At 43.0% G+C, this 12621-nt stretch overlaps 1 protein-coding gene across 7 annotated transcripts in view; it reads right to left on the reverse strand.

Annotated features, from left to right (window-relative positions):
• Positions 1 to 1458: 1458 nt before the first annotated feature.
• The window catches only part of Acp1 (acid phosphatase 1), a 32708-nt gene continuing 21545 nt past the window's right edge, over positions 1459 to 12621 (reverse strand). The window contains exons 7-8 of one of the 7 annotated variants that reach the window (XM_087199682.1): positions 5701 to 5780; positions 1459 to 4819 (exon numbers count right to left, since the gene is read on the reverse strand). In XM_087199682.1, coding sequence (XP_087055808.1) covers positions 4765 to 4819; positions 5701 to 5780 — 135 coding nt within the window. In that variant the 3' untranslated portion in view covers positions 1459 to 4764. Of the gene's footprint in view, positions 4823 to 4884; positions 5781 to 12621 lie in introns of those variants that run through there. The other 6 variants (XM_087199681.1, XM_087199683.1, XM_087199678.1 and 3 more) reach the window with 6 other exon arrangements.

Raw genomic sequence — 12621 nt, forward strand, 5'->3', positions numbered from 1 at the left:
CAAAGCCAAACACAGACCTTAGTGTGGACTGCCCGCCCCACCTTTCCTTTCTCCCGTCTGAACTGAATTCCAGATGTTTACAGGCACAAAGTCTGTGTTGTGCTCTCCTCAGAGGCAGCACAGCCACTGTGTGGAGATGTACACCGCAGCCAGGGCCCCTGAAAATCAGGCAACACAGCGGGGCCATCCATAGCACCATCTCCTATGAACATTGGGCTCACTTCACATTGGAAGATATAGTAGCCAATACAAGTGTCCACACTTTCCACGTCCAGTCGTCCCTGAGACATCTCCCCCAAAAACCCTCTCAGAGCTTTTTGTAGAATTTTCTGATGCTGAGTCCTTGACTGCAGGATTTGATTCCAGTTCGGCAAAGGCTCTGTGCCTGGACCTGTGCCTGTAATGGGGTCATCCTGGCCACCCAAGGGCTGAGTGGCCCTTGTGGTTCACACCTTGCCCAGCTGCCTGGCTTCACGCTTCACTCCAGCTTCCATTCTCTAACTTGCATGAGATACACATCTAATCAGAGAGGTGGAACCAGCTTGAATGCTCACAAGAGCCCGTGCATTCAGGGAAGCAGTCACACTGGAAGAGGGGTGCCATGACATAAGACGTGCAGTCCCTACATTATTCATCCTCTATTGCTTAAGTGGAGATGTTAAGTCACATCTTAAAATCTCTCTGGAGAGCTGATATCAATACGTCGAGGTGCATGTAGCTGTTTGATTCTCAAGACTAGCATTGGGTGTTTCTAATTCACTTGAAGGAAACTTTTCCTTCCTCTCATCTTTGTGGGGTGGGTGACGTTGGTGCTGAGAGCCGACCACCTTCCATAACCACCAGCTCTCTGGAATAACACGGGGGAAATAAAACAATGCCTTGACCTGGGGCTGCTGAATGCCATTGTGTTTCCACCAGATTCAATTTGCTTTATCAGATTTACAGAATCATATCAAGAGAATTATTAGTGAGAGTAATTAACATACTTTCCATTTTACCATTTTGAAATTTTTCTGAAATAGTTGAAAGAGATGGGTTAGCCTCCAGAGGAGGGAAATCTTGCACATCACAGACCTATGCTCTTCAATTAAATGGTCAGTCTCCTCCAACATGGTTTTCCAATCAGGCCCAAGTCAGCCTGCCAAGGGAAAATACTGATCTCTGGATAAGCAAGAAATGCTCAGTAGAAACCCTCAGGCAAAATAGATGAATTCTTTTGTTGTTTAAAAGTGTATAAAAGATTCAGGAGTCACTTCTTGGTGAGGGAAGAGAACAGCAGGAAAGGGAGAGGAAAAGAGTGCCAGAGAAGACAGGGCTATGACTCTGTCTGTCCTGGGTGTATGGGAAGTGTAGGAACAGACTTCCCAGGGACTTTGTCTCCAAAGCATAAATACAGATCATGCATTTCTTTTCCACTGGAGTGTATATTTTTCACATTGTTGTGGAATTTAAGAGATCAGAGGGATCAATGGGTAAAACAGGAGGATTTATTTAGATGTGCACTGGCTCAGCAAACTCATGTCCAACGACTGAGCCCAGAGCAATGGAAGGGCTCTAGTTTTATACATGTTGCAAAGGGGGATTGCTCTACCTAACAGTATAAATCTTGGGGACAGAGGCGGAATCAAGGCAGTTAAACTGTGACAGTTTGTAACTTATCTTGGTGGCCTTGGTTAGGTAAAAATGGGATATTATGAAAAGAAGAGGTTGTGAGACCTTACTTACAGGGATAAAGTTACTGATTTTATTTGTAATAGAACAAAGAACAACAGCTGTAGGGAGGGGAAAGTCTAAGGGGAAATTGCTTAGGTTGGGGAAAGTTGTTTTTCCTTCTTTTTAAAGTCCACATTCAATATTACTGGTATTATTCTACAAAATATAAAGAGAAAGTCTGTCATACCATGTTCTCTAAGCATATCTTAGTGAAGCTTAGCCATCCACATGGCACAATATATAGCTATTTATACTATTAGAAAAAATATTCAGGAGGGGAAAAATCACAACAGTAAACAGAAAAAGAATTGGACACAAAAATGCCTAAAACAACAACTCATGGTCAAAAAAGAGCAGAATTTAATGTGAATTAAAGTTTCATTTAACAGAGGCATAAATTAGCAAAGGTTACTATGGGAACAGCAGCAGTTTAAGAGTATCAAAGGGTGACGAGTTAAATCAGACACACCCGGGCTGATGAATTTATTTGATCAATTTTTTTACAGTGCTGGAGATCAAACCCAGGGTTGTCTACCACTGATTTAGATTACTTTAAATAAGTTATACTGTTTTAATGATGTCTGCTGATTTCTGAGCATGATAAAGATTTAGCTACTCCACCCCACTAATGCTACATGCAACTATTTCTCTAATTTTTGTTTCTCCATTGTTCCATTGCAAAGTTTAAATGCATGCACCTTACTCACATTTATTTTAGACAATGCCACTTGTCCTTCCAGTCTATAAGCAGCTCTCTTTGCTTCTCCCCTTCTGCATCTGAGATATTATGTTTTTATTTTCGAGGTTGATAACACATATTCCGTTCAAACTGCAAGTAAGTTCATCCTGCCCAGGCCATAGTTGATCTACAGTGATTTAGCGGTGACTTTTAAACATGTAACAGAAAAATCAGAGTGGCTTTAACTACACATAGTACACACGTGTGTGTCACTGTTCTCACACATGGGGTCAGGAGGTGAGAGGCTGCCTGGTTTTCCCTGTGGTCCTGAGGGACACCCAATCACAGGCTGTGGCCTCTGCCTCAGGGCTCATGCCTCACCAGTGTCTGCATGTGCTGTGGCCAGTGACTATAGCACAGTGCCAGTTCTTCAGGGCTGTGTGGCCTGTCCCCGTGCTGTGGGCTGCAGTCCTAGCTTTGAGCTAAGTGGCCTGGAAGAACCACACCTGGTCCTTGCTGGAAGCACAGCTCTTGGTCCAGAAGCCTGGACTTTGAGCATGGGGCAGCATGTAGTGAGGGTTGTTTGGGGTAATGAGGCATGTGAGCAGATGGGGTTGGAGGTCAGGGTCCCTGTGCCAGAGACGGCTATTAGCCTACTCTCGCCTTGTCATTAGAATGGTCAGAGGAAGGTTTCATGATAGCATCGTTCCAAAGCTGTGGAGGGACTGTAGGGAAGACACAGGGCTATGGCAAAGCCTAGAGGCCTCTCCTACTTCAAGCCCCAAAAGTATGAGCAAGAGGACAGTGGAAAGGACATGTTCACAGCAGATGACATTCAGCTCACAGCATCCCAGGAGGGAGCTGTCTTCCCTCTTTTCCTCTGATGCTTCACTTGCTGCCCCAGCTGGGCTCCCTGGAGCTGGGAGTAAGGAGCCAAGTTGGTCGTTGAGTTTTCTGGTACATACTACCAATCTCAACCCCCATATTCATTACTTTAACCTAGCATGAACCCACTCAATCAACTGCTCTGGCCAAGGCCTGTGTCTTAGTCACTTTCTCCTTGCTGAGACACAATACCCAACACCCAGAACTTAAAGGACGAGATTATTCTGGTTCACTTGGTAGAGGTTTCAGTCCATAGTTGGCTGGCTCTAAGGCTGGGCAGCCTGGCAGAGGGGCCTGGCAGAGGAGAAACAGCTTATGGCATGGCAGCTGGAAGCAGAGAGGTCAAGGGAGGAAGATGACCCTTCCAGGCCACACACCCAGCGACCCGCCTCTTCTGACCAGGCCCTGCCTCCTAACAGCAAGTCAGTTATACACCCCATAATCTAGCTGTCTCCCAAAGGTTCTGCCCATGATCCAAAGAGGAGCCCTGGTCTGGAGCTAACCCTGTGTCACAGGAACCCAGCCCCAGACCAGAAACCAGAGCCATCAGGAAGAGGCCTGACCTCACTTGGCCTGAAACAACTCTTTTAATTGGGCTCTGCCAATTATTACACTTGGAAAAAATACGTAGAGATTTCCCTGCTTAAGAAAGTTGAAAATCATTGATGTGTTCTCAGATCTCAGAAACACTGCTTAAGATCAAGCAGCAGAATCAAATCCAGACTTGGAGCTCCTGAGAGTGTTCCCCACTGCTGCTTGGCTTGTGGTTTCCTGTGTGCTCAACATGACGACCTTGAATATGGGCCCGAATCACCTGGGATCTCACTGGAAACTAGTCCAGGGTCCCTCATCGTGTGGGATGGGCGGGCTGCAACTGGTTTCCTAGCAAGCTACCCAAAGGAGCTGGGGACCCAGCAGGCCCAGCACAGCACCAGTACCTGGGACACCACCATGGGAGCGGCTCTTGGGCACTCAGGGCTGAAGAAGTCAGGGTGCGTAAGTTGGCTCTAGTTCATTCAAATCTGATTTCTCCGATCTGACAGGTATGTCAACATTTTGAGGGAGAAAAACAATGCATATACAAGGATAAGAAATACCTATAAAATGCGGAGTGATCGCTCCTTGACCCGCCAAAAAGTTTTCCTGGAAAGTAACCACGATGGGAATGGTGATGAACATGCACCTTTCTTGGGTAACATAAAGGGCTTCAGTGCACTTTTACCTGTCTTCTCAAAGCTTCAGCCCAAGGTCGGCCAGAGGCTGCTCAGCATTAACAAGGCTTGGAAAAGCAGAATTCTCCGGCAGTAAATGCAATATCACTGTTCCTGGGTTGTCATAAAATCTTAAAAACTAATATTAAAATAACTGTTGTAAAATATTATGACAAATATTGTAAAATAGACAGAAATAACCAGATTATTCTAAGACATCCAAAAAATAATTTCTACATTATGCCATAAAGAAATTTAGGTCTAGGGGCTGGGGATTTAACTCAGTGGTTCTGCCATCTGCCTCGAAAGTGCAAGCTCCCAAGTTCGATCCCTGCTAACAAAAAAAAAGAAAAGAAATTTAGGTTTATTAAAAAAAGAATAGTGATTTTTCTTATGAAGTGTTTATTTGCTTTACTAATGAATTACTCACAGGCTCTTTGAGAAACAGACCTCTTTACCACATGTATGTTTCATTCTGACTTAAATTTCACCTAAGTTCTCAGGGACATACATTAAGTAATCAAAAGCACAGTCTGAGAGCTAGCTCAGCAGAATCACTGTGCCCGTCATTCAGATGAAATTTCTGCAGATGCCAAGTGTTTTGAAGCATTGAGGCTTTGATTTTACATTCCATTCTGCACCCTATTGCTCTTGCACTTTGTAGACATTGACACATTACATAGCAATTTCTCGACATGGAATGCATTTTAAAAGATGGAGGAAGTTACAATTACCAAACGCCTACATACGGGACTATTCTGTCACAAATCTCCTAATCACGAGAGTTGAAATGAAAGTCAAAACTGCGAAGAGCTTTCACTTCTTGTACATGCAAGTCAAATCAGATAATAGCTGGGCCCAGTGAAAGCTACAACTTTTAAAAAGGATTTAATAAAATAGTAGATATGAATGTTCTTTATAAATGCGGCAACAGCTGTTCTTTTCTCCTGCTGTTTACGACTTGGTTGTTTTTAAACAAATGCACCTCTGGTTTTCCTTTCTGAACTCTAGTTTTAGGGGGCTTGTTCTTTTACAGCAATATTTGTTCTTTGCTGCCTGTCTTGGGACCTGTCACACTGAAATGGCAATGACACCATTGTCCAGAGCATTAAAATTGCCTCCCTCTCCCTGCGTAATGGCAGACTTACAGTCCACAGTGTGGCAGCTCTTAGTGGTATAGCAAGATCAGGCCAAGAAGAATTGAGAACATACCTGGAGGTTGGAGCCAAGTGTACAGCTTTATTACACTGGAGGACTGATTGAGGTTTCTCCACAAAGCGATCAGCCCGGAGCTGGTGGTGAACAAGGTTTATATGGGTTAAGGGAAGGGGATACTATTTTATTAAATCCTTTTTTAAAGACTCTGTACATGAAAAAGAAGTGATTAGTAAACCCATTCTACATATGGGAAAATAAAAGCCAAGATCTTGAAGGAAGGTCTCAGGCCACCCCCTTGGCTGCCTGGCTGTCTACTCCACCTTGGGTTTCCTCTCACTGGGAGGCTGATTCACTTCACTTTAGGCACTTTGGAATTATGCAAGGGACATACTAGAGAAAGCACTTTTATTTTGTTTTATTGTTTTGGTACCTGGGATTGAACTTCGGACCTTGAGCTTGCAAGGGAGGCATGGTACAGGAAGGCATTTTATTTAAAAAAAAATAAATTTAGCTTGTGGTAGAGAGGTAGCTGGACTACAGACATAAAAATGTCTAAAGAATCTATGAGGCAATACTCAAACATTTATTAACAACACCTGACAAATGGTAGAGCAAAATCAGATGTCAAGAGTCACATCACGGTTAACACCAAAGAGAACCGGTGGCATTCTCAGGCCAACAGGCCCCCATGTGGCTCCCTACAGCAAGGAGACAGGCTGAGTGGACATGAGGGTCCTTCTCATGGCCCAAAACTCTGTAAGTTTCCCAATGCTGCACCAGGCTGGGTACCCATCCACCTCTGCACAGTGCGGACACACCAGGCCTCCTCAGCACAGGTTGCCTCTGAGATGTGCTTCCTTCCACTCAGAAAGTAGCAAAAATGCCCTGACTGAAATACTGCTGTCTTCAGTACACAGACGAGGCGGAGTGAAGGTGTTCTACATTATTATGGTTTTCATTTTAATTATTTTATTAATTCTCTATTTCTTTTTCTATTAAGCTGGTTTCATCTTAAATAACCCCAGCAATAGGAGTGACCTTTGCACTTCCTGAGATCCCAACCTCCCCAGAACTGTGCTTAGCCTGTGATGGGCCACAGTCAATATTTGCTGACTGAGTGAATGAATTACTGGATGGGGGTTGTAAACAGCTCCCAGTTCAAGCATGTATTTTCCCACTCTGTACTTTTAAATGCAGGTAGAGAAACGTACATTGCTGAGAATGTCATTCTGAGGATAAAACAATTTTTTAAAGGGTTGATTTTCTTGAGAAGCCAAGTCTTTCTCTAACCTATGTCCACGTCCTACTTCTGGGTTATCTCCTTTTTTCACTTGTATTACTGAAAAGCGATTTTTGCCATTCTCGAGTTTTAACTTAGATGTCATATCTTAAAGACAGTCATTTCAGGCTCCTTATCAAATGTAGATTCCCACTGAGCACAGTGTGGCACACCTGCAATCCCAGCTACCCAGGAGGCTGAGGCAAGAGGATGACAATTTCAAGGGCAGTTTGGTCAATTTAGAGATGGTCTATCTCATAATAAAAAGGGTTGGGGATATAGCTCAGTGGTAGAGCACCCCTGGGTTCCAACCACAAATGTACACACACAAACACACTATAGGTTCTGCTTTAGGTCATTTGTGTCTTAGCATATTTTTCCTTCTGCATTATTTCACCTTCCATCTTGGAACTACTTATAACTTTCTTTCATTTTATTTAGCTAGCTTGTTGCCGGCGTCTGCTCTCTGAAGCAAGAATTCTGTAAGCGTGGGGCCAGGGATTTAGCTCATTGGTACTGCTGCCTGCCTGGCAAGTGCAAAGTCCTGAGTTTGATCCCCGGTACAAAAAAAAAGAAAAGAAAAGAATTCTGTAAGTGCAGACTGTTATATCTGGAGGACTGAAATAGCACTTGTCTCTCTGTTGAGTCACAGAAGGAAGGAGTGATTGGGTGGATGGGTGATGGAAGGAGGGATGGACGGATAGACGAATAGTTGAATAAAAGGTGGAGGATGAAAAGACGGATGGATGGATGGATGGACAGATGGGTCGATGAGAGGATGGGTGAACTGTTGGAAAGTTTTCTTATGACCTACCAGTAGCCTCAAATCCCTTTGTCTTTTCCCTGTAACCACCCCCAGGAAACATGAATATGATAATGTAAATAGCCTTCTTAAATCACCAATCGTTTATCATAGACTTCAGGAGGAAGTTCAAGAACATAGAATAGGATTTAGAATGGTGTTTTCTCTTTTATTTTCTCTTTACACTCTGCTCTAGAAGGGACTCTGGAAATTGAAATTTTCCAAATGTACTATAAACTTTTGTACTGGGGAATGTTTCCACATGCTCTTGTTTGGATCTTCAGTCACTGGTCTGGATCTCTGATCTCTGGTCTGAATCCTTAGTCACTGGTCTGGATCTCAGTCACTGATCTGGATCCTCAATCACTGGTCTGTTCCTCAGTCTCTGGTCTGTTTGTTTTTTGTTTTTGGTACCGAGGCTCGAACTCAGGTCCTTGAGCTTTCGAGGCAGGCAGTGGAACCACTGAGCTAAATCCCCGGCCCTCAGTCTCTGGTCTGGATCCCTAGTCACTGGTATGGATCCTCAGTCACTAGTCTGTTCCTCAGTCGCTGGTCTGGATCTTCAGTCACTGACTGGTCTGGATCCTCAGTTACTTGTCTGGATCCTCAGTCACTGGTCTTTTTTCTCAGTTACTTGCTTGCACCTTCAGCTCTGGTCTGGATTCCTAGTCCTGGTAGAGCCCTAACTCCCATGTCTGAGCCCTCAATCACAGTGCTGATTGCTGGCCAGTCTAATAAAAAGTTACAAATTCAGGATATTTCTGTCTACTTTCTAAGTATAGATTTCTATGCAGCTTTGAACAAGTCAAAGATTTTCATTCCCAGATGTTCCACAGGATTTGGAATGTGCTTTCTTTCATGGCTTTCTGTGAGAAATGAAATACAAAGGGAATTACAACCTTAAGACTGTTCACACTAGGGAAGGCTCACTGATTATTGATCAGCTGGTTTTTACAATCTTTTAACACACCTTAATGGTCACACATCCTCTGAGGTGTTATTTCCTCTTGTCACTGCCTGCTGGATGTTAAGAAATCAGCTCCCCGAGGGAGATGGTTTCCACTATTCTGGACTGCATTCTGGGGAGAACATAGCTTTCAGGAAGTTCCATCTCCGATTGTCCCCTCTTGGGCCTCCCTTGGAAGTTTGCCTCTGATGCTCCTATGCCAGTGCAAGCAATGCCTACCCATTGTTCAGGGTTTTCCACAGTCAGTGTCCCCTCATGTCTTCCAAGGTTGCTGAGGTAGGACATCGTCATGTGTGGTTAACGATGCAATGTATCTTCACTTTATGATCCTCTGGCTTCAGAAGAGATGGTTCATTTTACACGTTCTTTATATTTCTACAACACTGGCTTTCGCAGTGCTAGTGTCTGTGAGGGTTAATTTTCATTGTCAATTACCACCTTGAGGAATCCTAGAAAATTGGTACCAAAAAGTAGAGTTGTTGCTGTGACTATACCTGATGATGGGGGCATGGGGTGTCTTTGGAAACTGACTTACAGGAAGAATCTAGGAAAGTATGGAGAAACAGGCTAGAAAAAGCCGAGGATGTTGTAGATGGAGCTTAACAGGCCATTCCTGGGGGCTCAGAAGTCCAGAATGTTGGTGGGAAAGTGGACAGGAAAGATTATGCTGATGAGACTTCAGATGGAAATCAAGGCTGGGCTGGAAATAGGGCTAGAGACCACCCTTAGGATACCGTGGCCAAGAACTTGGGTGCATTGCATCTGTGCCCTGAGACGTTGCAGGTAATCAATCTTAAAGGTGATAGACTAAAATATCTGTCAGATTTTTTTGACTGGAAATTATAAGGCAGCACAGAATTCAGGCAGTGGCGTACATATGACTGGATGGTTTAACAAAACTGACAGTGACAATCAGGAGCAAAGAGGGGCAGAGGAGAAAGATGAAAAATTCCAGCCAGCTGAGAACAGGAGAACATTGAAAGGTGCAGCCAAGGAAGGTCTTGTTGTTGGCACCAAGAAAAAGAAGACAGGGGCTTTCTACTGAGACAATGGGAACCATGACCCACGTGTGTCTCAGGAATCAACAAGCCACAGCCATCAGAGGCTTGGAGATGTAGACATGCAAATTTGATTCCAAGGCTTTCCAGGGCAAATCTTTTGAGGAGAGAAGCCCTGGGGAACTTCCTGGCTGCAGTGCCTAGTGATTTGTTTCCTCGTGTCTGAGCAGTCTGGGCAGCAAATCATTCAGAGGCCACGACAGTCATGTTTACAGCTTGGACGTCAAGGTGGGGAGTCCTCATCCTCCTCAGTCATCAGATCTGGCACCATGTGCCTTCTGGCTGTTCCCCTAATCCAAAATGATCATGATAGGGAAATGTTTTGAATCCATTCAGGACATCAAGGCAGCCAGGACAGCTCAACTAAAGACACTCAGGAAAGAGGACTTCAGAGCTCCTGCAGAAAGTGGCAAGGATAATGGGATGAGTGTGTTCGAAGTAAGGGGGACAATTTTGAGAGGGATTCGTAGCAATGTGTCTTTTACTGTAAATTTTATTTTACTTAAACATTCACAGTATCTTTTGATCACACCTGGTATGTACTAAGAAGTTGGTCCTGTGAGAAGTCTTGTCTTCCTAAAAGCTTTGTAGAGTTTCTAGTACATTTCTAGCACACTAACAGCATATTGGGAGTAAAAACAACAGAACTGGTAAAAGTTACACATTAAGCAATATTTCATTGTAGCACATGTTATCTTGTATGAAAGGTGATTGTTTTTCTTTCCAATAAGAGCTGTTAGATTGTTAAATGATTAACATAATGGTTGAACAAATGCAATAATTCATTTTAAAATATGTTGATTTATATACAGAGTGCCAAAAAATATATATACACACTTCAGGAAAAGAAAAACTTGTATAAATATTTTAATAGTAAATTTATTGAAATATCATGAGATTAATACAAGTTACCTTTGGCCTCTACAATTACAAGAGGTGCTCAAAGTGGTAGCCATGAGCTTCAAGACTTTTATTAGTATGGCAAATTGCTGCTTGGGTGACCTCGGTCATTGAGATAGCTGTACGTGCATTTTCAGTTTCTTCTCTAAGGGCTGCAGTGCAGCGGGTTTTCTGTGATATATGACATCCTCTAGTATCCCCCATAAGAGGGTAACACTATCTGTTGAAGAAGCAGCATATGATTTTTCTTTTCCTGAAACGTGTATATATTTTTTTGGTGTACTCTTCTATATGTTGTAGAAGTTTTTTTCTGTATGTTGTAGAAGGCAGTTAATATTCATCTAAAAATAAACATATACCTTTTAGGGACAAGACAATAAGGGTTGCAGTTGAAATGCAGGAACTGTGTTTATACTGTTAATAACTGGAAAAAATAACCTTCCCATCTCATTACATGGGTATTCAGTAAATTAAATACACTTCTTCCTGCCTGATGTTTTTTCTTTCTATGGTCCAACATAATTTTCTCAAAAAGGAAAACAGCTAAAATCTAGCAAAGGAAATAATTTTTGACTAGGAATTCTAGAATACAGTTTGATGCTCATTTTCTCTCTTACCTTTTTGGCCTTTTGGACCCTTGACAGTAGACAGTTGTTCACTTACTAGGAGGAAATTACATTATTTAATATGATTATAGCAGCTCTTTTTCCTGAAATTAAATGACAAAGCTCATGGGGAGGCGTCAAGTGAATTATCTTCAGCTTTTTTTTTTGCAGGGAACATTGCATTTTGTTGTTTTCAGGCTTTTTCAGTAACAACCATAGAATTATATGGTTTTCTAGTAGAACACTGCCCAAGAAGACGTGGAGAGGCTGCTGATTTGTCAGTAGGACTTTCGAATCCCTGTGACTTTTTCTGCTTTCCTTTGCTCAGCCCCACGGCCAGCAAGCCCACTGGTCAGGTGTGCTGGTCACAAGCACAGCGTACAAGTCTGGTGAGCAGAGGACCCACGCAGCTCAGCCTCACTATACTGCAAACTGCAAAGTTCAGTAAAGACCAATAAATCAACACAATTTTTCAATTAAGTTTTTAAACATCTGTAAAAGTTGTTTATATAAAATGAGGGCATCCAGAGTTATTTCAGGGCAGAACTTTTCACACTCGAATGGTCTTGTCCTTAGCTGCCTTATTTCCTAAAGTCGAGCACCAAGGACATCCGATTGTGTCTGCTGTCCCTGCCTGTGAGCATCTAGTGAGTGAGGGTCGCACGTGCAGTTGGTGGTAGAAAGGGTCAGGCAAGAAACCCACCCACCAAAGGCTGCAAGAGAAAAGAGAACATCCGTCAAACTTCCTCAGCTGGCAGAAATGTGTGTGAGATTCTACTGGTGGTTTTTTCAGCAGTGTAGCTTTTGATTCTGTATAATAAATGCTATTGTAAAAAAAAAAGTCTACATAAGCCTAAAATGTGACTAACATAGAAAAAGTTTTTAAAATAGTAAAAAGGTAGCCTCGCAGTGGGGTATGAGGGTTAAACTGGCTGTGCAGCCTCGGGGAAACTGGACAGCAGGCGTCGCTCTTGCTAGAGGAACGGGTTTCTCCTCAGGAAAGGAAATATGTCCCTGTTTATCCACCTATGATCTATGTGACAAGCAACTTTTTTCTAGGTGCGTTCATCAGAAATATTCGCGTTGGAGGCTGGCTGGGCTCAGTGGCTCCGCGCCTGCGTTGCAAGCACAAGATCCTGAGTTCGATCCCCGGTACGGTACCCCCAAAAAAAGAAGAAAAAAGAAAAGAAAAGAAGTATTTGCGTTCCATGAGAAAAAAGAAAAGAAAAGAAATATTTGCGTTCCATGAAAGAAAGAAAGAAAGAAAGAAAGAAAGAAAGAAAGAAAGAAAGAAAGAAATTACAACACAAACCAAGCAAGCAAGCAAACAAAAATATCCAAAATAAAACAAAACTCCTCACTTG

This window comes from Heterocephalus glaber, unplaced genomic scaffold, assembly GCF_053883595.1.
Source record: "Heterocephalus glaber isolate CG9 unplaced genomic scaffold, H.glaber_assembly_v1.0 deba00001724, whole genome shotgun sequence".
NCBI classification, from domain to species: domain Eukaryota; kingdom Metazoa; phylum Chordata; class Mammalia; order Rodentia; family Bathyergidae; genus Heterocephalus; species Heterocephalus glaber.